At 36.7% G+C, this 27,216-nt stretch overlaps 3 protein-coding genes across 5 annotated transcripts; 1 reads left to right on the forward strand and 2 right to left on the reverse strand.

Moving 5' to 3' along the window:
- Positions 1 to 685: 685 nt before the first annotated feature.
- On the reverse strand, positions 686 to 23,920 carry LOC105834266 (probable citrate synthase 2, mitochondrial). Of its 2 annotated transcripts, none has more exons than XM_036293357.1 (4): positions 23,753 to 23,920; positions 5,531 to 5,686; positions 3,264 to 4,187; positions 686 to 2,601 (listed from the first exon to the last, which is right to left on the reverse strand). In XM_036293357.1, exons 1-4 carry the CDS (start codon positions 23,795 to 23,797, stop codon positions 2,335 to 2,337), a joined length of 1,392 nt encoding a protein of 463 aa, XP_036149250.1. In that variant the 5' UTR covers positions 23,798 to 23,920; the 3' UTR covers positions 686 to 2,334. The 2 variants fall into 2 exon arrangements, with proteins under 2 accessions (XP_036149250.1, XP_036149251.1); XM_036293358.1 differs by lacking the exon at positions 23,753 to 23,920 and adding an exon at positions 23,255 to 23,711.
- On the forward strand, positions 20,384 to 27,164 carry LOC105829362. Of its 2 annotated transcripts, none has more exons than XM_036293361.1 (2): positions 20,384 to 21,508; positions 26,641 to 27,164. In XM_036293361.1, the coding sequence occupies exon 2, from the start codon at positions 26,647 to 26,649 to the stop codon at positions 27,067 to 27,069; it is 423 nt and encodes a 140-aa protein (XP_036149254.1). In that variant the 5' UTR covers positions 20,384 to 21,508; positions 26,641 to 26,646; the 3' UTR covers positions 27,070 to 27,164. The 2 variants fall into 2 exon arrangements, with proteins under 2 accessions (XP_036149254.1, XP_028045425.1); XM_028189624.2 differs by lacking the exon at positions 20,384 to 21,508 and adding an exon at positions 25,777 to 25,950.
- Positions 24,106 to 25,801, reverse strand: LOC114254102. Its single transcript, XM_028189626.2, has 4 exons — positions 25,663 to 25,801; positions 25,463 to 25,561; positions 25,091 to 25,145; positions 24,106 to 25,000 (listed from the first exon to the last, which is right to left on the reverse strand). Exons 1-4 carry the CDS (start codon positions 25,799 to 25,801, stop codon positions 24,919 to 24,921), a joined length of 375 nt encoding a protein of 124 aa, XP_028045427.1. The 3' UTR covers positions 24,106 to 24,918.
- Positions 27,165 to 27,216: the final 52 nt, after the last annotated feature.

Here is a 27,216-nt window from a genome sequence, read left to right on the forward strand (position 1 = left end):
CTCTACTTTTTTTGCTACCTCACTAAGATAAGTCTACTTCCTAATTCTCGTATAATCATTTGCATTTTATTATGCATAATAAATGCATATTCCGAATCATTGTACTAATTGCTGAACAAGTAGATGACTTAAAAAACATTTTAACATAATAAATTGAGCCAATACGTTTTCTATAATTTCTATTAAATTATAAAATATTATATGAGAAAAACGTCATCTGTGTTAAGCTTATTCGTCATTTTTTAATCATATTTAAGTCGATCTTGACTTTCGCGTTTAAAAAATTTCAAAATAAATTGCAAATAAATATTTTTATTTCTAATTTTCATATAGATTTAATTAAATATACTTTTTACTTAAAGATGTATATATAATTATATTAAGTTTTTATATATTTATTGATTTCAATTTCTCTTTTGTTTATTGACTAGTGTAGCACGGATCCTACTAATAATAAGTTTTTATTGTCTTTTAAGCATATTTCACTCAATATATTAAAATTTACAATGCCTTGAATATTGTCTTAAAATTCATTAAATTTTCTCCTAAGCATCTCTCAATATTTTGGTATAATATTCCGCGATATCGTTCTTTCGATGTTACACGTATTCTCGATAGAGCGATGCGTTTGCGGCGCTATGTGAATCTCAAGTTTCGCGAAAGAAGAAAGATTTGTCAGCCACAGTTACCTTTTGATCCATTTATTTTCACATTCGTTATAAATAAGATATGCACACATTCATTCATTCTTGTTACAGTGGGTCTACCACTGGTCATGCTCCTTAATTTTACGCGGAATCGCGGCGGGTTCCTCTGCGTTACAATCGATCGCGAGTAGCCGTCCAACGAGACGCTATAAACGCTATTTTTAAGTATGCTCGATCACTCTCTGCATCATTGCTCGCTGTTAAGTATTTCGCAACTACTGCAACTCGCGTTACACAGCAATAGCATTTCTTTTCGCCATTCTAAAAATAATCGGTTAGAATGAACTTCCTGAGGGAGGTGAGGGAAAACTGTAAACTAATGACCGGGAGATCTATGTCTCGTGAACTAATTGGCACGTTCGCCTTTCTGGCGTTCCGTTACCGACTATTGCCTTGATCTAATAATCTATCCTCTAATTGCAAAAATTCGATATCGCTTTTTGCCGCTGACAAATCCGATTTTCCAAATAAATTCACTTGATTGAGAATAAAATCTATGACTACACACCCAGGGAGTGTGTGACAAAGCAAGACAACAATGAGTTAGATCTTACCAACTACATGTCCCGGGCGGCGCAAGTCACCGAAGACCGAAGTAACATCCAATCTAAATTAGGACATCATTTGTCGTTATTTTGTTGTCAAAATATCATCTTTTAAACTTTTGATGTTTTTTTTTAATTTTAATGTTGCCTTGAATGCGACGAATCTAGTGGCTGTCAAGTCGTTGAGCTAAACACATTGATTATCGCCGTGGATTATGCCGTTCCTCCGAAATTTCTAACGGTAGTCAACGTGTTGTTTTGTATTGAGCGATGACTTTATTTACAATATGCTTAACCTATCTTTCTCACGCATTTCTCTATCTTGTGTGTGTTTCTATAAATAACTAGTTCCAGAAGACATCTTTTAAACGTCAAAGATATTTAGAGAAATTTAAAAATTCAATACTCAGACATTTAAAAGCCATCCTCTGGATTTCTTGCGCTATCTTAGGTTTCCTCGCAATTTTGGCAGTTTTTACTATTGGACCAATCTATGTTTCCACGTGTACAAGCAGCTACGTTGCGAGGACAACGTAGGTTACAACGGATGACATCTACATTTAAAACTGTCCCAGCAATCGATACTTCGTAAGAGTCAAACAGTCATATTAATTACATTACGTTATGAATTTTATCATATACTCATAAAAGTAATAATTATAATATGTCTATATAATCAATAAGCCTATTTGTCATCATTTTGGAAATATCGACAGCAGGAAAAGAATTAATAAAAACTTTCGCTCGTTGAAGCGGAAGTTGATGTGTCTGCTCTTAATAATCTACATTTAGATAATACATTATTAGACATAATTATTTGTCGTGTTTAATACCTAGCCTTATGTCTCATTCGTTTTCATTCTCGTTCTCCCATTCACTCACTCTATCGCTTTCTCATTCGCGATCTCGTTCGTTCGATAAGGCGCGGGCTCGTTGAGTTGTCTCCGTCGCGAGGTCGGTATCAAAATGATATTCTATCAAAGTTCCGTGGCGCCGCGGGCGATGCTCGAACAAAGTCGAGGCCGGGACAACGAGACTCCGAGGTGATGCTGATTAATCGTCAATCCGGTAAAAGACGATCCTTAAGCTTTGACGGCCTTCATGAGGAGATCGGTGCTGAGGGACTTAGGCCTCTCAATGGGCAGTCCTAAGGCGCGGTCCCAAACAAGAGAGGCGAGCACGCCCAATGCGCGGGACACACCGAACAGGACCGTGTAGTAGTTCATCTCTTTCATGCCGTAGTATTGCAACAGCACGCCCGAGTGCGCATCCACGTTCGGCCATGGGTTCTTTACCTTACCGGTCTCCAGCAAAATCGGCGGCACCACTTTATATACTTGCGCAACAAGCTATAAAGGAAAAAAAACATTAATATTAACATTGACATTAAAATTTAATGTAAATTTAATTTAAAATTAAATCAGAATAATGCTAATTTATATAATTCCAAATACACAGAAAAAATGAGTATCCTTTATCATATATAGAAAAAGCTTGCCTATAGTAAACAAATTTGCATAATTTTATTTAAAAAAATGTTCATCTTTATTCAATAATTTTCGTGAGTTGAGAGGAAAAAAGAGTATTGAGTAAAAAATAGCAATATCTTCAAAATCACAAAGTAAATTTTTAAAAATATTTATTATAAAAAAAAAAATCATTGTGCTCTTTAAATAATTATTATAATATTGAAATAAAAATAGTATTTTGCTAAGATTAAAGATTAAACTCTCTAAAGATTTTATATTCTTGCTTATATATGAGATAATAATTGTTGATTTGATACTAATTTTTTTTCTGTGTAGTTACACAGAAATAAAAGTGCAATGTCAAAAAGAATTAAATATTCCAAGAAATTTAAAATTGTTTTTCTTAATTTTTACATTTCAATATTCTCTTAAATATGAAATAAATTAACTAATTCAATCTTTTTTTTATTTCAAGCAGAATAAAATCTTTCTGCAATATTTAAAACATTCTGCATAGAAATCGTGTATTATGCGCGATTTACCTTGAATAACGGATCGTCCGGCAAATGTTTTAGCGCAAACTCCCTCTGACAGGTGTATCGCGGATCGGTCTTCCTAAGAACGGCGTGTCCATAACCGGGCACGACCTGGCCGCTCTTCAACGTATTCCAGATAAACTCCTTGAGCTTGTCGTCGCTCGGACTGTCGCCGACCTGACCGCGCAGCTTCTCCAGCCACACCAGCACTTCCTGATTGGCCAAACCGTGCAACGGCCCAGCTAAACCGTTCATACCGGCGGCGAAGGACAGATACGGGTCCGACAAGGCGGATCCCACCAAGTGGGTGGTGTGAGCGGACACGTTACCGCCCTCGTGATCCGAATGGATCGTCAGGTAGAGGCGCATCAGCTCGATGAATTGCGGATTGTCGTAGCCGAGCATGTTGGCGAAGTTCCAAGACCAGTCCCTGCCAGCGTCGACGGAACCCAGACCCTTGCCGCCCTTGTAGATGTTGCGATAGATAGTAGCCGCCACCACCGGTAGTTTGGCGATCAGATTCATTGAGTCTTCGTACACAGTCTCCCAAAACTTGCTCTTGTGCACGCCCTTGTTGTACGCCTTAACGAACTCGCTCTCGCTGTTCAACAGCGTGATCGCCGCGGAGAACTGCGTCATCGGGTGTAGCGTCTTGGGGAAGTTATTAAGAGCCTTGACTACATGCTCTGGCAATGAGCTCCTGGACGCCCATTCCTGCGAGATGGCCCGCACCTGCGCGTCCGTGGGCACGTCGCCGGTGATTAGTAGCCAGAAGAGACCCTCCGGGAGCGGCTCCGCACCGCCGGATGCCTTCGGCAAGAGTTTCTGGCATTCGGGGATCGACTTGCCGCGGAAGCGGATACCCTCCTCCGGATCCAACACTGACGGCTCCCACACGAGGCCCTTAATGCCACGCATACCACCGTACATCTGTATTAAAAAAGAAACGCATTAGTTAGTTGAACAATAGAATAAAAACTGTTAATTATTTTCGATTAAACTTTTTTTATCATTTAGATCCTCCAAGTTTCTTAATTTTTTTTTCTAATCAATTTCAATAATAACAATAAAGTATAAGAAATTAACTTCAAATTTTTTTTACTTGTTAGTCACTTTATACTTAAATTCTTCGATAATCTTTCATTCAAGGGTATCGCTAACATTTTCCAATTTTTAATTAATGCTAACGACAGCAGTAGATCTAAATTATTTAAAAATATCATTAGCATCGTGGCCATTGGCACGTTAATTAATCATGCAAAGATCAGCGATAAATAAAAAGAGACACATAGAGAACAATGAATGAGGTCTTCATGCGCGATAAGCGAGACGATTAATTGTCACGCGCTGCATCATTCGGTCGATAGCCAACGAAAAAAATACGCTGCTTATTGATCACATGTGACAATCAGGAATTGTCAACGTGCATTACAGTAATCGCAATCACATAATAAGCACGCGAGCCGTATCGAATCGCGTATCGTCATAACAAGCTCATCGTGCCCTCCTCCTTCGTTATCAAATTCATGATTATTAATGATAACTGATGAAGATGATTTTTTTTACGAATCTCTGCACGAAAAGGATTTTGTCTTAGAATTTATTTTTAAAATCATGGTAGTAGTTGTGAGACAACATAGAATAAAAAAAATTTGTTAAAATTACAATAAAATTATTTGTAAAAATATAATAAAATATTGTGTATATATATACATTTTATAATTTTATAAAACTGTAAAAAGTTATAAATTTTTAAATAAAATTATAATAAACTTCTTTAAAGCCCATGTTGTCTCATAACTTTGAAGGTAAATTCTAAAACAAATTCTCTCTGTAATCAGTAGGCTAAATTCAACTTTAACAAAAAATGATTTTAATTGAAGAAAGTAGTAATGTGTGCTAGTCACACATGTTTCTTACCTTCTAGGGAGAAACTAGATTTTATTTAAAAATTTACTTTTTTCCTCTGAACAGAATCCTGTTCTGTTCAAATTAATAAATATAATTGTATTATTTGAGAATCAAAATATACAAAGTATTAAAAATAAAATAAAATTTTTTAATAGAAAAAATCTTACACCTTAATTTCATAAAACATGAAACTTTTCAAATAAAATATTTGTAAAATATACTTTGAATTAAATATACCCGAACAGATAATTAAAATAATTAAAATAATTAAGATACTCTATCATGTTATTTTACGATAATAAAGCAGATTGTTAATGTTAGCTCGTTAATGTTAATGAAGGACGTGACAATAAAGTGTATACCATGTCGACGGTGACTTCTCCGACTTTGGTGGAGCCATGGTCTCTACGAAAGGCTTTGACCCGCTCTTGTTCTTTCGGGATCCTATCGGTAAGAACCTTCTTGAGATCGGTGGACGCATCAGTGAGCTGCCGCGCGAAGACTATCGACGTTATTTTCTGAAAAAAAGAAAAAATTATATAATTAACAACTAAGAATAATGCAAAACGAAAAACATCAAAGACTGGAAATATCAAAAATAAGCATAAAAAAATTTGTTCGAACAAATTAAGCAAAAAGTTAAAATTAAGTAAAAATTATACTGTGTAATTCCGTATAATGTATCAAATTAAACAAAAAATATTCTAGTTCTTTCAATGGTTTTTGTTAAGCGTAATTATGTACTCAATGAGAATTGAATAATAAGGCTTAAATGGCAAGAAGTAGTTGAAGAAAAGAGCGAATTTTGTTGAAGATAATTTTATGTAAAACTTATCTTTGAATTCTTTTAAAAGAAAGAAAACGAGAAGACTTATCGTTCAATCGAATAAATTTATATAATTTTTACTACTGTTACTACTTTTGTGCTCCATGTCAAATATTTAATAACTTGAAACATATTAAAAAATAAAAGCAATTTTATTAATTCTTCTTCAAGTTATTTTTTAGACCATGAGCCTCTGGTAACTTCTTTTTGCTCTTTTGTTATCCATTCATCATTTTTTTTCGTGGGACATCCGTGCATGACGTACGCATTGTGTAAGAATCGTCATAAAGAATCGTCACGGTGGAAGACACATGTGCATTACGTAAACGCGACAAACCGTTAATATCGCATTGCCAATGGTGCACACGCAAGTGTTCGTTAGATTGGCAAATTCATGTAGGAATTGAAATTACGATTTCATAACTCTAGGACGACAGGAAATGGATAAAGACGGCGCAATGTCCACGTAACTATCTCGTGCGATTTATAAAATTCACAACATATATAACGATATTTTTTTTAAATCCGTCTCTCAGTAACAAAAAAAATTTCATAACATGTAAAATAAGAGATAATATTAATTAATGATATTTATTTATATATGGTAATAATTTAATAAAAAAATATATAATTGTGTGTGGTGGCCGTTAATAGCAAATTAAAATAATTAGAAATTATTTACGTCACATCTTAATCCCGATTTTATTTTATATTAAGATTTAATGTTTTATCTTGGAAAAAATATTATGGGCATTTTTATATTATTAGTTTCTAAGAATAAAAATTTAATAAGAATGGTGAGAAATCAGAATCAAAATGTCAAATACCTTTGTTAATTAAATTTAATCTGTTGAATCTGAAGCCTGATTTGAAGAATGTGAATTTGAGGAACGGCAGTTACGTTTACACATGGGATATTACCATGGAATTATGCGGGAGCAACTACACATTTTGTTAAACTCTCGTAATCGGCTCCCGCGTGCGACGAGGAAAAAAAATCCGTAATCGTGTGTCATCTCGTCACGCACCATCGAACTTCATGAGAAACGTCAGATAAGAACACGAGAGATCGCGGGGTCCTCGGGTCATTATCAAATAGAGCGTGTCGTTCGTGGAAACGCTTCGACGAGGATCAATCTCCTCCACGATCGCTCACAGGGACTAATTAATAAATTATTGCCATCGCCCTCGACAGGATAAATTTAGACCGGATCTCGAAATCGAGACGAGATTTGTGCGAGTCGTGCGATCGCAACGGATGCAAATCGACAAGTAGCGATGACGGTGACACAAAAGAGTATAGCCGTAAAAATTGTAGAATCCGAATGGCGATAAGCGGGGCGCGATCTCTCGGTGACGACGGTGATATGTCCAGGCTCTCAGACGGAAAGATCGGCGTGATTCGTGCGAGCGCGAAGTGTGTGGCGGCACGCGTGTACGGGTGCGTGCTGCGACACTGGCGGGCAACGTGACTCCGGATCACGGCACATTCGTTCAGATACGCGGGAACAGCGATCTGATCCGAGGCCGCTTAATTCTCTTTTTTTTCCTTTCTCCCCCCTCGCCTCCTGTCAGGCGAAGCGAAAGTCGCGTGACGCGCTCGCCCGGAACCCGCTTATCTCTCTGCTGTGCACAACGTCGGATGCAGCCCGCATCTCATGCACAGCAGCCTGCGGGAAGGAGAACTCCTTCCGACGGCTTTTCGTCCGTGTCGACTGTGTGAACAAGCACGCGACGCACTTCGAGAGTAATTAAGGTGAGATGAAGAGCTGAGTATCGAGACGAGGCAAGCCGCGATCAGAAAAATGGGACTCGCGCAGGCGATTAGAATCTCTCGGTTCGCACAAATTTACATGTCGAGAGATTAAAGCAGTAATGCTCAATCCTTTTAAATTAAGAACAATTTTAAGAACTGGGCAAAATCATAAAGGTATAAATATATACGTATGTATACATATACATATATAAATGTACAAAAAATTTTATCTTAATATTAATAAGAAAACAGCATATATTTCTTGACACGATCTTCGAGTTTTCAAACAGACGTTTGAGAGGTTTTTTTTCCTCAGTTTATATATAAGTTCCAGTTATAGGTCGACACAATTAAATGTACATTAAAGTACGTTTTTAATGTTATTATACATATTTAGTACATTAATTACAATGTAATAAGGAGTATCAATTTCAAAAAATTATTAAAATGAACGTTTCGATCATACTTGTAGGTAAGTCTTCTTCAACATAAACAAACGTTTTTTAAAACTCATTCACGACTAAAATTCAATAACTAAAACAGAGTATCAATGTGATACAATGTGATATGATGACATTACAAACTGGTAGGTATTACAATAAAAAATAAACCTAAAAAATGAGATATATAAGAAGCTATGACTAAATCAGAAAACACATTAAGTGCATAAAATAAACAAGAATCGATCATGTTGTGTAGATATAAAAACTTTACTCTATGTTTGTATTAAATTAATATTATATAATATAATATTCTCTTATATTACGTAATATTATAATTATAGCCTTTAGAATCTCTTAATTGGTATAGGAAAAATTTAGATAGATATTCTAATTAACAAGTTTAAAAAATTCAAAAGATTTCGTAATTAATATTAAAAAATATCAAGTAAAAAATAAGACATATAATTTGTCTTTCTTTTGAAGACTATAATACGTCCATGATGTAGGGCCAAAAATGTCGTCAATTAATTTCAATTCAATCAATTAACGAGCATCTTTAAAGCGAACAATAGGAAATCACACTGTTACACTTTTTGTAATATCGGAATATCCGAAATATTATAACTAAACAACAAGTGTTGTAACTAAACAAAGTATTTAAGTATAATTAGTTCATAAAAAAAAAAATTATCAATATAAAAAGATTCTGTAATACTGGACTTCCGGCAATCTCTGACGTCGACAAACTGCAATTACTTATCAATTGATTAATTACTAATTGTTTTTCGTCTCTGAAGTATCATTAAGTGACTTAGTAAAGTAATTATGATGCGATAAAAAAACGTCGGTAGTCCGGTTATAAGTTAAAATCGTCATACTGGAAGTCTATAAAGATTGAAACGTATTTTTCTTCGGGAAATATATTCCGTTAGAAAATCATAAATTCGCCATTTATCAATAATTTCCGTTCTCCCTATCTTTTTTTAAACATTATTATTATACAAGACCAAATACATACAAAATATTACATCCTCACAAGACGGAAAAAAACATTGACAAAGTAATTTGTTCTTTAAAAATAAGTTGCACGAAGAAATGTTCACGAATGCAAATTTATCGCGAAACATGTGACACAAAGGCAAAAAAAAAAACGGCAACACAGCATATTGACACTGTACACACGAAAAAATTAGCTAACAAAGCTAAAATATAGCCGTGCTAAAATGTTCTTAAAAAAATAGGGACAGCTACTGATATACCATTGCTACCAAACTTATTTTATTAATTGTTAAAATATATTATTTTATGCTACAAAAAAAATTTGCTACTAGACTAAATAATATTTAATTAAATTCGTTATCCTATTTTCTCATCGCAATAGAAGTAGTTTAAAATATTGTAGTGATTATCATTTTTTACTCAGATTATATAATGCATTGACGTTAGTACAATAAATTTTTCTTAAGGGAGAAATATGAAGTTTTCAAATTATTTCTTAAATAAAAATAAAATATAATTAATTCTTATGTTAATTCCTATAATTATTACATACATAACAAATATATTAATATATTAATCATTATATTTCTATAATATAATGGATACAATAATTATAATATTAATAAGTTATATTTTAATAATTTATTAACATTTTACATTAAATATATATAATAATAAATATAATATACAAATGTTGCATCAAAGAAGAAACGGAGTACATCGTGCATCACCGAAGTGCACCTTTAAATTCGAGGGGCTCGGTTCAAAGATCGTTTCTCGTCGCACGCGCTCTTATCATCGTCCGTCCGCGATAGCGTGCGCTGCATTCTATTTTTTACGTAAAACGCGTGGCAGCGCGATTACGTAGTGTCGCGGCAATTCGCTTGTCACGACGCTTGCACTTGAATGTAATCCCGTCGGCGCCGGCCTTGACCCTTGCACAAGAATCTGCGGATCGCGTCCCTTTCGACGGGACATTCTCGCGGTCCGTCCGTTCGCACGAATCTCACGCCACGTAATTTCAACGAACAAAAAAAATTTTTTAAGAGACTTTAACTTTAACTTTAACTTCACCAAGGCGACAATTGAAAAAGCTACGATATCTCGCGTCTCTAAAATCCCGTTTCCGTATAATTTTTTTTTAGAAAGATTTTCTCGCGAGAAGCGCGATACAAATACCGATAATATTTTTGCGGTCAGCATTGTCGCGTTGGACAGATAGAAAGTGCAATCTAGGCGGTGAGCCAATGGCATGGCTAAAAATAAAAGGACTTCGACTTGACGTGCAATTCGGGTTACCATTCGCGACGCGAGCGTGATAAGAGGATCGATGCCAAAGTGTCGGAAAAATTCTAGTCCCCTCGCCGAAAAAAAATGCAATCGTTCCTTTATACACTTCCTGTGGATCGATCACGTAATTTCGAACTGAAACCTTTCATGTATATTTCACGTATGTACACGGAAAGAATTTTCTCTTAAAAATTACCCTGAAAATCGTGGTAATTGTGGGACAACGTAAACCTTGAAGAATTTTATTATACTTTTGACAAAATTTATTAAAATTTTAATAAAATTTGGCAAAATTTTGTAAATTTTATTTTGTATACTTCTAACAAAATTTACTAAAACTTTTTACCCAATTTTATTAAAATTTTAATAAATTTTGTTAAAAATATAGTAAAATTCTTCAAGGTTTACGTTGTCCCGCAATTACCACGATTTTCAGGGTAATTTTTAAGAGAAAATTCTCTCCGTGTATACTTCACGTATGTACAGTCTTTCTCTCGTCTACGCAAGAATTCTTGTTAGTTATTGCATTGATAGAAGGAAGATTATACATTGTATAAAATGTGAAAAGTTTCATGTGAAGTTAATATACATTGATCCCCAGAAGGAATGCAAGAGTCACTTGCAGCCTGAAGACGAACGAGGAAAATAATGCAAATCGTAACAGAGATAACAATAACGATAATTTTTATCGTCGGCAACATATTGCTGACGTTGCAACTTTTTATCTCACTCATCACAATTATAATCGCCCCGATCTTTAATTAGGGAAAACAATCATGTTCGAGAACGGACCAGAAGCATAACTTCCTATTCCCCGAATTGAAAATCCACTTATTGATCTGTCGAGATTCAATTCCGCGGATAACACTTGAAGCCGCGATATGGATTGAACGATAATTGAAGGGCGCCCGGTCTTCGAGGGTCAATCGAGCACGCGGCGAATACGATTAACCCTTTGAAATGTATAAATACGTTTAACCTACTCAATTACGCGGTAGGACAATTGGTTGTAATCGCATTAAGAGGGACGCTCAAGTATGTTAGAGATAGGCACCGACGCTCGCAAACTTTGTCAACCGGCTCCCTTTACTGTGAGAGACCACGCAATGGAATGCAGACGCAACCAACGTCAAACCGAAACGCGAGATCGGCATCGGGTTAAATTGCGAGCGATTATTACACGCGGTAGAATATCGACGCTCATCGCGCGGAATGACGCGAGCATAGACGCGAGCTGACTTTCGCGTATCGAAATGTCTCACGGGTCGTTTTTCAATAATGGACTCCGATTGCGAACGTGCGAAAGAATTGTACAGGACGAGCCACAGACACAACACAAGATAATACAATGTAATTTATGTTACGCGCCGTTTAAAAAAAGCCATCGGTGAAACACGAGGCTAACAAAATAATAGCAGCTGATAAAGTTTTCAATGAGTCTGGATCTTCTCGGCGAGTGATAACAAAGTTTAGTTTCGTAGGGGTAAAGTTCACTATGTAACTTCTCGCGAATCCATGATGTAAATGACATTATAATTATATAAATTATATCGATAAAATGTGATCTCTCTTTCGTAATTAGTGTTTTTTGTTTTCAAATTACATTATTGAGCCCAAGTTTGCATTTTCAAATAAATTATCATTTCCGTATCGCTGATGATCAGAAAATTATACTGCGTATGCATCATACGGCAGTAGATCAATCTCGCGAGTTTTAATATAAAATATTAAATTAAATGTTGAAATGTGTTAAAACGATATCAAATATATGTAAAAAATTAATAATGTATTCAACGTATTTTAATGTCGGTCATAGATTACTAGTTTTAGACAAAAATATGTTAATATATTATTTGAAACTGTTTGGCCTTTTCGACAGATTAAACTACATGTCTTGTAATTATATATATTACGTAATAAATGTCGACTTCATTTGTGTCATCCGGAAGACGATTGATAAGAGCTCACACGCTCACAACATTCTCTGGACGTATGTGTAGTCACAATTATCGACACGTGGCACGAATTATATCTCAAGTAAAAATGATTTTTTCTCGCTTTTCTACAATAAGAGTATGCCTCGTGGCAGATTTTAAAAGAATGAATCAATGAATCATTAATAAATTCAATCATATTGAAAATGTGAGATAAGTAAACTATTATCTTTTCTCATAATAAAAATGTGCTCTTTATTGAATAATTTAATATGCTATAATTTATATGTAAAATATATTATTTAAATACTTTATATTGTGTTAAAAAATATATTTATTAGAAAAATTATTAAGAATACGAATTTTTTTACACTATAACAATAAGACAAAAATGTTTAGTATTTACGACTATAATGATAAAATAATTATGATTAAAAATTTCCTTTTCTTTATAACTATATTACTGCTATAATAAAATTAAATATAAATGTTAGTAATAAAAACTTTGAATGCTCATAGTTTTATGAATTATAAAAAAATTTTATTATAAATTATAATATAATTTTAAATATATAATAATATATCAAAAAATAGAGATAAAATAATAAAAAACATAATAAATGCAATCATAATTACAATATATTTTTTTTACATTCGTTTACCACTTACATAATGATTAATAATAATAACTAACATCTATAGCTAGAATTTGGATGGTTAAAATAATTATAAATATATATTTGACACCAAAAATAACTAAATTATAGTAAAATTATAGTAATTGTAACCATTTATCCTCAGTGTACACAAAATGTGAGAACAACCATCTCTAATCTTTTTCTAATCTCGCTGGAAAGGCGAAATTTCACGAGCTGACGCACACACATATTTTGTGCGTAGGAATCTCGATAGATTTGCATCTTCAAGTATCATAATGATCCAGAGAGAATGATTCACGCTGTATTTCTAGAAATGCACGCCGAATGAGGCATAGCGAGACGTAATAGAGACGTCTCTTCTCTTACTTATTTATTATTACGTCTCAACAGGTGCACCTGCATCGATCATATTGACTGTCAACGACAAACTGATGACGATTCGAGCACCGAACACAATAGACTTCTCGCTGGTGGGCTCGTCTCTTTGCTGCAGAATGACGGGATTATCGTCTCACATGTGCCGACCGATACATTGGCACATTTGACGTCATTTTATGGGCCGTCACTTTGTACCGTGACTCGCATACTCACGTCCGCGATTATCTACTTTCGCGCGTATAAAACCACTTCCGATCGTAAAAATTCAATTGTCGGTGTGGATCGAGATACATCGCCCGTTTCACGATAAGAAATGCTCTCGGTAATCCATGACCTCGCAACTCCCACGAGGATAAAACTGATCGCTTTTTCTAGATTAATATCAAGCTTAATTAAAATAATAAGCGAACGGTCCGAAAAAATTGAAACTTTGCTAACAGTAAGTCATTCCAAACTATTTAAATTATCATTACGAAGTTTAATCGAAGCGAATTTTAACTTCGAGAGATTCTGTGACAAAAATAATTCATCGACGATATTTTACTCTTTCAATAATTATTGCGCATCGATTATCGGAAAAGGCACCTTCTATCTTGTGTTTCTGCATTGTTACCAGTTATCACTGTGCTCCGACAGCGAAACATTTGATATTTGTTTCATTAATGTAACATACACGGAGAATTTTCTCTTAAAAATTACCTTGAAAATCGTGGTAATTGTGAGATAACGTAAACCTTGAAGAATTTTATCATACTTTTATTAAAAATTACTAAAATTTACTAAAATTTTAATAAAATTCAGCAAAGTTTTAGTAAATTTTGTTAGAAGTATAGTAAAATGTATAAAATTTTGCCAAATTTTAGTAAATTTTGTCAAAAGTATAGTAAAATTCTTCAAGGTTTACATTATGCCACAATTACCACAATTTTCAGGGTAACTTTTAAGAAAAAATTCTTTCCGTGTATTTATATTATTATAATTCGCATATGTAAATGTATGTACTGTGAAAAACAGATATTTGGTGATAATATAAAATGTCTTACGGTTGAATATCTTTATGGGTGAACTTTGGCTGCATGTGAGACGATTTCGATAATATCGCGATTCGTTCATAATCGAATTGGATTTAGGCTGGTATTCACATAGTCTAGTCTTAAGGTATATCCACTTGCGTAAAGCGCATAAGCATTTACACAAGACAATTGATTGGACCATAAGCATTTGCATGAGAAAACAGACCAATCAAATTCCTTATGCATACATATGCTTATGCAAGTTTGTGTGGATACCCTTATATTTAAGATCGTCTTAACTACTCTCTCAAGATGTTGTATTAACATCTTAAGACATTACTTCAGACGATCTTAAAATAATATCCGACTATACATACTGAACTTAGATTGCTATAAACATGCAATTTAATTATAGTACCTAGAGTTTCTCAAGTAAAAATTATAATAAATACTGATTTTTTATAGATCCGTCATATTAATTGTAATAAAAGGACAAGTGACAGATAAAAAATACACAAAGCAAAATTAGTAGTTTCGTTTCAAATATTTTCTATTTCATGTTTCCTTACAAGAATGAAACGGATAAATTTACGGTTTTGATTTGGCAACCAATCCTCTTACTGGAGAAATTCTAACAATGCCGGGGAAAAACCGATGCCGGATGTGATTGCGAACTCGCTTTCACGGACACGGGCATTATCCTCGAAGAGAATCGATATATCGGTTCGTTCGTGAGCGTGCTATTTCGGGATTAATCGAACCACCACGTGCTGCACTCTTTATGAAAGCTGCACGACCCAATTTATTTATTCGACTGACGCGTTTGCCCCGTTTTTCCCTCCCCCTCCGCATACGACCCTTTCGTCACGGAATACTAAGCCGCTTTTCCCGAGGTCACCGAGAAACAAGAAAGAAATATATCGCATGCAGTTACGACACACTGGCGCTCTACGAAAATTAACATGCATTAGTTTACTGATAAACAACGCCTCTGTGTGTACGTATGTAAATTTCACGTTTATAAAAGTAATCGGAAACAAGACAGAGTTACACGTGGCGCGTAATATATGTTATTTAAATGTACAAACGAAGCTCGCTAATATGTATAATGTATTGTATTAGAGCATATATTTACTGTTCGAAAGTAAAAGACTTAAAAATAAAAAGCGAGTGCAATTATAATTCGCAGCCGGTTACGTCACACATTCGTACAAAAAAATCGACCCGGGGACAAAAAAGTGCAGGCGCAGAGGTAACCCCCAACCGGTTTGTCGACCAAGGTCATAGACCTTGTTCAGGTTCGAGTCCTTTCCTCGGTACGGATCTGCATAGATACGGCGCGAAAGTTTTCCATTTGCACCTTTGATGAATATTTAGAAAAAAATTAAGTCGAAAAAGCCTCATCGTCAACTTTCTAGGAAAACTTCAGTGAGAAGGAAAAGAATGATAGAACCGGTGTCCTAATTGGCTCGATACGTTTTATATAATTCAGTAAAGTTCCAAAAATTCTTTCGTGCACTTGTAACTTACTTCAGAGTATACAAGTAGAAAAATGTTTACGACGGAACAGATGTCTCAATTCCTCGATGCGTTTTGTATTCAGTGTGAAATTCCTAAAACTTCCTTACTCGTAATTCTTTACCAAACGATCGCGAGTAAAATACGAATAAAGTATGAATAAAATATTTTGTCACGAGTCTTAGCCTTTTCATTACACTCGCTGGAATTCTTTTTTCGTTCCTAGACTCGTATTCTAGGCCGGCGACGTAATAAAGTCCTTAACGCCGGACAAGTTATTGTACGATTGCACAAATCCAACTTAATGTAAAAAATGGTCCGCACGTACAATTACGTCACTGACACACATATGTATTTATCTACACAAGCTTCTACATGTTCTGCGTGAAGAAAGCTGAAAAACATTCATTTTTTTCTCATAATACAAAAGTAATTTAATATAATGTACTAAAATGTACTAAATTTATATGTAAAATATATTATTTAAATGTACTGTGCTATAATAAAAAATATATTGCGGATAAAATCGAGTCTTTAATTCATAAAATAATAAAGTATTAATATTTTTTAAAATATCTTTATCATTTAAACAAAGCACTTCCGCTCTCGACGATAAGATTAAAGCAAGAATTTAAGGGATTAAAATTATACTTCTTTAATAGATTTGATTTGACAAGAAAACTACGGATTATATTTGCGACGATCTGACGCACTTAGCCGTTCTTAATCAGATCAACGCGCGTGAACGATCGCGCCTGATTAATTGTCAACAAATCATGTGGTCCAGATGTGATAACGGCACTCGTTATCGTCAATTGTATAATCAGTGTGGTTTGAAGGGCATTACCAGTCGAAACATACGGCGAGTCACAATTATCTAATTCTTCACGTGTCACGTAATCAAATGGCGCTAACAAGCACGTAGCCTAAAATGTGTCACCCTTTTTGCATCGTAAACTATCGCTTGTACTCTAAATAAATTCAAATCTGTTAATTACATTAATATTCTTAGCTTCAATTTCTAACAACTTTTCATATTCTGGAATCGTAATGCAATTATTGTAACGTGAAAATCATAAATAATATAATCAAAATTTTAATTATATATTATATAGTATTTAAAAAAAATTAATATTGTAACTCAATAAATTATATTTTACATTAAAACGTAATTAAATATTAAAATTTGTAATTCTACGATAGTTAATTTATCCTGAAAACATTTTTAGAGACTATAAAGATTTAACACTATAGAGACTATAAAATTTAAAAAAAACGTGTAATAAAGAACTGAAGACTAGAATGCATAATAAAATATTACCAAAGAGATAATAAAAATGCGTAAAACTCGTAACTTCATAACTTAAAAAAAATTCATCAAGCTCTGTATAACTAACAATAAATAATAATAAATGACGTGATATAAAAAGCAAAAAGTGACGTAATAAAATGCATCTTAGTCACTTGTTTAAATTCGTTTCGCGACAAAACAACATGTCACGAGGCAGCAATATATAATAATTTCGACCAGATCGCACTACCGTAAGTATGCAAACGTAATTTTTATCGCAACAAAAGCAGTAAATTACAAAACACTCGCTGCTCGGAACATATGTGTCAATATTTAACCGTACCCTTAATAACCAAGGAGAGATAACGTCCTTCATTATCTCTGAGTTTGTTTGCGTTACAAAGAGAAGTTCGACTACTTCAACTTTTTTTTAATTGTGTACGTGTGTAAACACATGTACATGTAAATGTACATGTAAATTGTAAATGTATATTTATGTGTGCATCGTTATAATTGTATTAAATATTCAAATATTAACAAATTAATAGGTCTCAATAAAACTTTTAAGGTATAAAGTAATTAATTTATAAGAAAAATACACACACACACACACACATTCTGTGTTTTTCTAAGGATTTTAATTTTTAAATTAATCATGATATAACTGGGATTGTTGGAAACAGCATCATTGTATTCACTTTAATTCAACTCGGTAGTTAAAATTACCGTAGGAACTGTAATAGTAGAGCGTATTTTGTAAAAAAAATTCTTTTGCGATTCGTCGAGGATATTAACAGAGACTTGTAAAGAGAAAGGAAAAAAAAGCCGCCTTGCAAGATACGTGATGACAGTGAAACAGGCGTTGACATGGAGTCGGGTCAAGTGGAAGGAATCTAATAATAAATGACGCGTGTTCGGGCTTGAAATGAAAGAATCGCCCCTGAAATAGTTTGTTACGCGACAGATCGTCGTGCATTAGGTAACAGGTGAGATGTATGTACATACAGCCGCAGAAAGTTACGTCAGGCCTGCCAAGAGAATCGTGATATAATAAATTCACTCGGGGTCCACCTTCGAGTCTCGTCAGTTCCTCATTTGTCATTTCATATATTCAACGATAAGTATTGAAGGATCTGCAATATGATATGCACAACCACTCGACGAATTTACCGTAAAAAAAAAAAGGAACTCGGCGAATTCGTCCGAATGTCCTTATATAGGATCCTTTCTTTGAACTCACCCTCAAAATCACCGTCATAGTATTCAAAGAATTTTACTATTAATTTTATCCAAGTTTAATCAAGCTATTTTATAACATAAAACAGTTTGACTTTATCAATTTAATTAGTAAAAACTTGAATCTAAATTTTACTGAAAGCTTACTATTTTATTAAAACCAGTAAAAATCTCATAATCTCCTTCGTAATATAAAATAGCTTAAATTTTACTTCGTGGAGAATCTATACGGAGCGATTTCTCGAGGCTCGCGTATAGTCGCGGATCACAATCCGTGATATAAGCCCGCGTCTATCTTAAATATAGAGATTTCCGATCGCGATCCTTGAAGAATCTCGGCTCTCTGGGATGGATAACTTGGCCCCGATCGGAAGCAACTTGGCCTAGTTAGAACGCCAGATGCGGGACCAGCGGCAGGGTTACGGCCGATGTGGATCACGAGGGTAACAGGGGGTGCGGGCGGATTTTCGGCCTCGAAATTGCGGCTAAAATTAGCCTAGCGCCTTGCAAAACCGTTCAATGGGCATTCTGCGCCGGCGAGACGAAGGGAAGAAGATCGAGAGAGAAAGAAAAGAGAGGAGAGAGAGAGAGAATCGAGTACCGCTCTCTTGTGCACGCAACGTGCATACGTGCACAAGAGCTCTCCGTTTACGTATGCACGCGTTGTGCAACGTCTCGTCGATATTATTTCCTCATTACGAGCACGGGAAGCACAAAAACGCCCGTTTTTCTCAAGGAAACGGGAATCCGCGCGCGATTGTTACGTCACGCCCCTCGGCGCATCTCGAAAGTTCAAATCTCTCGAATAGATTATAATTCGAGGAAATAAAAATTAATAACAGCAAGCTAATTATTCGACCGATAAACGTTTCGAACATAAAGATAAGATTGCCTCCTCGAGCTACAGCGAATCTTGGTGCTGAATATAATTTTTCTGTAAACTTAATATTTTTTAATCTTAATAATTTTCCCAGTAGAACTTTTTGGAAAGACGCCCGCATGGAAGGTGCAGGTTCGAATTTTGATTGAGGTATTATTTTTTGCCATAAATTATTTGATTTTTCGGGAAAAAAAAAAGATATCTTACAGATGCTTCTGAGCATCAACAGCTAATAACTTTGTTTTAGAACTGACAAAGGTGTCGGCCCGCAGTTTTTATGAATTAGGGCAGATTGTTTCAACTTCTTGGTAAACTTAATTATCAGGTAAACATATATCTATCTTCATTTCCTTAAATAAATGAAGACAAAGACATATTCATCTGATAAGTTTATCAAGAAGTTGGAACAACCGGTCTTAACTCGTACAAACTACGGGCCTACACTTTTGTCATTCTTTAAAAAAAGTTATTAGCTAGATATCGATACTCAGAAGCACGATCTCTCCTTTCTCGAAAAAATGTAAATACTTTATTGCGAAAAATACCTGAATCAAAATTCGAACTTGCGTTCCGTGCGAGCGTCTTTCCAAAAAATTCGCGAGACTACCGAAGAAAATTAAGATTTATGTGGCTTTTTAGTATGCATGTTTTATAAAATGACTATGAGAAAATTCCACTTCGAGTTTAATTCAATTACTTATTAGTGTTGCATCGCTCGAAGAGGGTACGAACTACTACAGAGCGTCTTCTGTTCTGAAACATGTCGCGACACATTCGAAGACGCGCGTGCAACTTGCGTTGAAGACCGGCCACGTTTTCCATACAAGAAGCCGTAGCAAAAAAATTTAGTAGTGTAGTAGTAGTAGTATAAAAGCATGATACGCGAAAAATTCTTATGCGCATTGCTACGCGCTGAAAACGTCAGATTTCAGATAACGCACCGATAGCTGGACACCAACGATGCGACTCGGAGACTAGATGGTAATTATCTTATCTTATCTCTATTTTAAATACTCAAAAAGTATTCCTATGTAGGGACGCGTTTTTTTCGATCACCCCGTATAGATTGGTTTCGCGGAGTCACGCGACGCGTGTCACAGTCGGACGATTGCACGCGCGCAGGCTGATTTCGAATGTGCATGCGGGTACGATAAAGAGACGCGCGCCGGCATGGTATTACGTAATCACGCGTAGAAATAATTTTCCTCGTACTAAGGTGGCATCGGAACTTGATTGTGCATCCCTGTATTTGCTATCCTGAGAGATAGATAGATAGATAGATAGATAGATAGATAGATAGATAGATAGATAGATAGATAGATAGATAGATAGATAGATAGATAGATAAATAGAGAGAGAGAAAGAGGGGGGAGGGGGAGAAGAGAGAATTCTCAGCTATTTACAATACAGAATAATCTTATATCTCATTTAGAATACATTTTTTCAATATTCTTTTAAATTCTTTCACTCTTTCACACATTTTTATCTCGGCTGGTAATGAGGTATACATTTCTATATTTTCATAAAACATACTCTTTTCAGCAACTTCTACTTTTCTGAAATTTAAAGAGAGAGAAAAGGAGAGAGAGAGAGAGAGAGAGAGAGAGAGAGAGAGAGAGAGAGAGAGAGAGAGAGAGAGAGAGAGAGAGAGAGAAATCAAGCACGGAGTGACATAGCGCGGTCTTCTATTACATCGTAAAAGTCTGCAATAATTGGAGAAAAAAAGTATGATGTCATTCTTGCGGCGAGGAAGACATCGCCGGTTTGCTCATAAATTTGACCATTCTTTTCCTTCTATCGCGCTAATGAGTCGCCACGTGTAAACCCGAGTTCCCATTCCCAAATCGTTTCGCTCGTAGTTTTCGATACGTCGACGTGGAAAAAAAAAACGAGCAGCCGTGAATAATGTGATAGCTGACGTTTGCATTTCCGATTACAGGTGTATTATATCTGTTTGTAAAGTTAACATCGATATTCCGCTAAAACTGTTTACTGCGCAAGCACCGTAATTAATTTCGCAATTAATTCCGAATGCGGATCGAGTACACAGGTGTATCTTTAAAGACTCCGTGGATGCAGATAGCGTTTCTACGCAACTATCTGAGTCTACTACTGAGGTGAAGAGTGCATATAATGTTAATTACAATCAATGATTTAGCTACATAACCACTTTTTTAACTGTGTTACCATGTCATTAACACACTTATTATTTTTCCGTATTTAAATGTCATGCATGTAACATGTAAAAACATAATATATATTCTAATCAGTGGATATTCACTGGCATACTTATAAACTGTGATAATCAGTGAATATTCACTGTCTTTTAGTAATTTTCACTTGAGAATTAGTGTATAGACTGAACACTGAAAGATCAGTATATTTATTTCACTGATTGATAATCAGTAAATGATTACATTTCCATTGATTTTGTCGAATTTTCACCGATTGTGATTTAGAGAGTATATGAAGATAACATATATATATTATATACATATACATATACGTTATCTTCATTTATATTTATTTTATTAAACACATTATGACCCTGTGTACAGAATTTCTTCGTATTTTGTGCAAAATATAATAAAATGTAAACAATATTGATAAAACTTTTACGTTCACTTACACTTATTTTATTAAATCTAAAACATACATATTTGCCACACGCGTTATAGTACACATTCAAATATCGAAATGTGATTCAGATTGGGAAACGTGAATTCCTAGTACAGAATCACTGCGGGATTTCCCTCAGCATAAAATATTCTCTCAGCATAAAATTTTAAAGTTAAACTTGTAGAAAAGAAAAAATCTATTCTCGATAAAAAAAACTCGATCTCGGGACATTCCCGGATTCGATTCGACGCGCCGGAATACGCGCCGCTGCATTCTACGTGCATGCGACGCGTCCAGCCGAGCGCACCGCTCGAGCTTCGGAAAGACGTGGATCGATCGACTTAAATGCTTAAAGGGGGAAAGAATCCAAGGAAGCCTCTTATTATGCAACCTAGCTGGGGCACAACATTTGACCCACACAATTGTTGCCCTCTAAGCCCTATTAAAGCGTGGTACTGTGTCCCTTCGGGGACAGAAATCCATCGGGTGAAAGAAGAATTATGCAACCTCTCCGCGCAGCACGCTACCCAGAACCCGCCGGGAACGTAGAGTTCAATGTCGAAGCCAGAAATATGGAGAGGACTCCTTCCTGGCACAAGAGGGGGAGGGGAGGGGAAGGAACGTGAAGCTGAGCCTCCGATTTCCAGGACACTGCGTGCAGCGTGAGGTTACGTGATCGGCGGAAAATCAAAAGTGACTCGCTGCGACGAGCGCCCCGACGTTTTCCGATTTCTCTCCCGACCATTGTCGTCGACTCTCGGTCTACCTGCATGTCTCGCGCGAACACGCTACACACACACACACACACACGCACACACCGCAGCAGCATACATTCGCGTCGCGCGTATACGCGTTCATGAATATGTATCGAGAACACGAGACTTCCCAATTCATTCGAAGGAGGAACACGGAGATTCTCTGTTCGTTTCTAGAACTAACTCCGTTTTCTATAAAAAGTTCCGACTAATAATCGGCTAACGATACTCCTCCCGCAAGGTCATCACGCCACACACACGCACACGCGTTAAATCGCGGTTGTCCCTCCCCTTCCCCCCTTCGCACCTCCTCGCGCCACCCCGCCTTCGCTGCCCCTCTGTCGAAAACGCAAGGTCTACGATTTCACAATGAGGAGGCCTCGTTCGCACACAATGACCCACCAACACACTCGCAGAAGAAACGCATACACACGTACGCATACGCACACAGAATCAAATTCGTACACGCCGTAGGTGCCTTTTCCAAACCTTTTTCGCCGGTCTCGTCACGGAACGAGGACGACCGGGGTACCTTGGGTTCGAGGGATCCCGAGGCTCGTGAGATCGATCGCGGTCGCTCGATCGTCCGTCTATCGAACGGCCAGCCCACCCGTCCCGTCCTTTCATGTCGGGAGGGTTTCGTATCGAAGCCGGTCGATAGAACACCGCTTGGCCGGCCAAGCTGTTCGCGGCGGCGAAGACCACATCGCGATTCTGGCGCGGAATCCGCCTCTCGTCACTTTACCTCCCTCCCCGCCTCCCTCTTCTTTCCGGGGTGGGTAGGTTCGAAGGCGCGTCTCAAATTTCGAATTTCGAACGGCACGAGTTCTCCCCCATTCGCGTCACGCGGAACAAGTGACTTTGGGAACAAATTTGCGAAAGGCGCGAAAGGAGAGAGCGGCGCGCAAATCCCGCGAATTCGGCATGAAGAGAAGGGTGAGACGGAGGGGAAGGAGAGAGGAGGAAAAAAAGAAGACGGCGACTCACCTGAACGTCGAGGCAGCGTTTCGGGGTGAAGCGGAAGAGCGCCATCCTTTTCCCTAGCGTGAGTCTGTTAATCCTTGCGCGGGCGTCCCGTACCCTCGAAACCGACCGACTCGACTCGACCGTCTGACTGATCGACCGACCACGCGGTGCTGCGGCGCCTCGACTCGACAGTGGGCGCCCCCGACTCGGCCGCCGCGCCACTTTCGACGCGGCGTCGCGCGCGCATGCGCGCCTCGTGGCGCCCGACATTGCGCGTTCAACACCACGGCGAGCCTTCGGAACGTTCAGAAACGGCCGCGGGCGCGGCGCGCCCCGCGCTAAAACTTCGACGAGATGTACGGAAAGTAGTACGTTATCATTATCGTTAGAAATATTGTTAGAATTGGCAAATTATCTTTTTTCAATATTTTGATAATTAAGGTTCTTAGTATGGCATCCAGGTTGTCTGTATTGCAGCTATTATTTGATCGATATCTGCAGTTCGAATCACTACAAAACTTAGGGAAAGACTATTTTCTTTTCTCTTTTTTTATTCCTTTTTTCTTATTGCTTGTTTCTAGGTAATTGTGCAAGGAGCCTTTTACAGTGGCTTTAGTTAAGGGGATACTGGAAACAATCTGTTTTACCGACTAAGCAATAATTTTTGTAACGAGATTTTGTATGTTACGTATTTCTTTTGCATGTATAATTCTTTAAATTTACAATTACTAGCATATACTACGCGCCGACAAATTCGTTAGTCTCACAACACAGTTTTCCGTCGGAATATGTAATATTACCAATTAAATTGACTAGCAATTCAATATCTTTTGATACTAACAATTAAGTATGCGGTAAAGAAATTATTGAAAATAACATCTCAACCAGGATTTGAACCTGGATCTTAAAGCAATAACGTTTGAAAAGTAGGGACAAATGTTAAAATCTCTCAGTGTTTTGCTAGGAAATTTTTTTTTTTATTAGTGAAATGACATATCTTTAATTTCTTTCTTTGCAAGCATGCGCATGTATACATATTTCTTTTTACTAAAGTAATTTTTTTAAAGATTTTATTAATTAACCATTGGAAAAATATAATAGAACTAAATAATATAATGTAATTAAATACCAAACGCAAATGTGCATGTGAATAATCTTCTTACTGGTCGAGCATATCCTGACGAAAATTACTTATTCAAATCGAAAAGCAGTACTCTTACGGAATCGCCAACTGTTAAAACTTCGCTTCTGCGGCGTACGCGCCGGTAGCTTTAAAAATAAACAAGTTAATTGTTTTGTAATAATAAAATACAGAGCATTTTGAGTGACACAAGTAAACAATATCGAATTTTCACATACCTAGTATTTTCATTTATTTCTGGAGCAACTAAGACTTCAATTTCGTATTCTATATCTATGATATTAAAATAAGCGTTGTCATCATAATCGTTGTATTTTTCCGTTACTTTTGTAAATTTTGTCAAATTATATCTCGATAATTTAAATTATGGTCGAGTCAGCAATAAGGCGGTTGTAAATTAATGGTTCTTTCACGCGTATTAAATATATATTCGCAAAAACTTAACAAAAATTGTTATATATAATACAATTCTTTTTTTTCTCTTTCCTTCTCTTTTCTGCCATTCCAATAATATACTACTCATGTGAATAGCGTACGTTAGATGTAAGAGGGAGAAAAGGGTGTCGCCGTAAAGTGCTTTCCTTACTTACCCTGAACGACGAGCGCTGACATTTCCTTGTGATCCCATCCCGGAAGTGCGCGCTTCTTCTCAGGCGCTGTTTTCTCCTTAAACTTCCGGCCACGGGCGCCTATTAAGAACGGGCACCTATGCTACTATAGCTGCGTTCCGAAATTTACTGCCAGTACTGAAAATGTATATAAGTACACGTAACATGAACTATAAACTTACAGTACTGGCAATGAATTTCGGAGCCTAAGGTGCTTGACCCCCCCCCCCCAACATCGTTCCATCCCCATAGTGAACCACGGGCCGACCTATTAAAGCGCTTGACTCCACGTATGTCTCTCTTTTTCATTTCATGGACCATGGTGCTGTCTACTCCGCCTCATGACGTCATGACTCTGTTCCAAGCTGTCGCTCAATCTCTCTCCCTCGTATCATCCTCGGATTCTCCCCGCAAAAGAAAAGGGTGAATCTCATCCCGTCGCTCGATTCCCAGTGGCACTATTAATATTGGTAATCTACTCGTGATAATAATTAAAGCTTCGCGTATCTGTAAATACAAATCCCTTTTTCTTTTCTTTTTTCTTTTTCATGCACGATAGCCACAAATATTAATAATACACATATAATATATTGTATATTTGAACTCCCGCGATCTCGCACGTCAGACGGGCTGAGGGCAGACTCTGTTTTTCTTTTCTCTCTCCTTTGAATCTGTCTCTGCGTATACTCTTTTATTTTCGATAGACTTAATTTTTTTGCTTAAACACACACAAGATTGAATAAGTTTTTATATCCTATCCTCCATCTTGTGGGTCACGGGCTCGCCTATTAAGGCGCTTCACCTTATATCTATCCATTTCTCACCTTGTGAATTCTCCATACAACCTTTACCCTGTGAGAGCCGTGGGCTTGCCTACTATAAGGGCGCTTTAACCTCCGATTAATCCGTGTTCATTCCGATGAGGCATGGTTCAATTCCGTTCCAGTTTTTTCTTCTTTCTCTCTTTCTTCCCCTTTTCTCTTTCTAATAGAATAAAAGGCCTTACAATCAAATATAAGACATAACAAATTAATATCCGAGCAAGTGAATTAATAAATGAGTAACAAGGGTTTTCTTCCTGAGTACCTCCTGACTCACGAGACTCCCCCCAAATTATGGCCATGCATCGCAAACGTCTAATGTGCCAATCTTTTTTTCAGTTGATAATGCCCCGATCACGCCGAGGTGGCCGAAAACGGCAATTAAAGCGCCTTAAGAGGCGACTATTAGAATTGGCTACCTTTGACCCCAGGGTCTTTGGTGTCCCCCCGGTCCCCCGAATCGTCCTCACTACGACATCCGTCTCCGGAGCCCTTCACCCTAAGACGACCGGACACATCGCCTCCTCCGGAGTCTCCGACACTGCAACCGGCAACGGTATCTCAGCGTCCGCGGACATTTGCATCCCGGCCGGCAACTCTCAGAATACCTCCGCGCCAGCGACCTCCGGAGGACCTTGTCCCCTTACGGATACCCACCAGGCCCCTGCCGATAGCTCGGCAGATTTGGCAAACGGATGTGCATCCCCTATCGTCCCCGCGGCCAATGCCGCGAATAATAAGCAACGACCGACTGCTCACGCGATATAGATTCGTTGTCACGAAAAGTACTAGCCCTAAATCAACAGCATGGGTACCTGCTAGGAATAAGAAAAAAAAAATATAAATACATAATTCTATGTAATTTACATTTTTCGTTTTTTTCTCATCTCCCCTAATGCATTATTCCTTCCTCTA

The sequence above is a fragment of the Monomorium pharaonis genome, chromosome 10 (genome assembly GCF_013373865.1).
Source record: "Monomorium pharaonis isolate MP-MQ-018 chromosome 10, ASM1337386v2, whole genome shotgun sequence".
Taxonomy (NCBI): Eukaryota; Metazoa; Arthropoda; class Insecta; order Hymenoptera; family Formicidae; genus Monomorium; species Monomorium pharaonis.

What these genes read in the sequence shown, in the direction of transcription:
- LOC105834266 (XM_036293358.1), bottom strand. Translation starts at nt 23,392, where the DNA reads ATGAAAGGACGGGACGGGTGGGCTGGCCGTTCGATAGACGGACGATCG. An exon ending in TGACGAGACCGGCGAAAAAG is followed by an intron (nt 5,687 to 23,254) that starts GTTTGGAAAAGG and finishes TCTTTTTTTCAG; the next exon opens with AAAATAACGTCGATAGTCTT. An exon ending in GAGAAGTCACCGTCGACATG is followed by an intron (nt 4,188 to 5,530) that starts GTATACACTTTA and finishes TTTTTAATACAG; the next exon opens with ATGTACGGTGGTATGCGTGG.
- LOC114254102 (XM_028189626.2), bottom strand. Translation starts at nt 25,801, where the DNA reads ATGGTCCATGAAATGAAAAAGAGAGACATACGTGGAGTCAAGCGCTTT. An exon ending in CGAAATTCATTGCCAGTACT is followed by an intron (nt 25,562 to 25,662) that starts GTAAGTTTATAG and finishes CGTTCTTAATAG; the next exon opens with GCGCCCGTGGCCGGAAGTTT. An exon ending in GTCAGCGCTCGTCGTTCAGG is followed by an intron (nt 25,146 to 25,462) that starts GTAAGTAAGGAA and finishes TTAATATCATAG; the next exon opens with ATATAGAATACGAAATTGAA.
- LOC105829362 (XM_036293361.1), top strand. Translation starts at nt 26,647, where the DNA reads ATGCCCCGATCACGCCGAGGTGGCCGAAAACGGCAATTAAAGCGCCTT.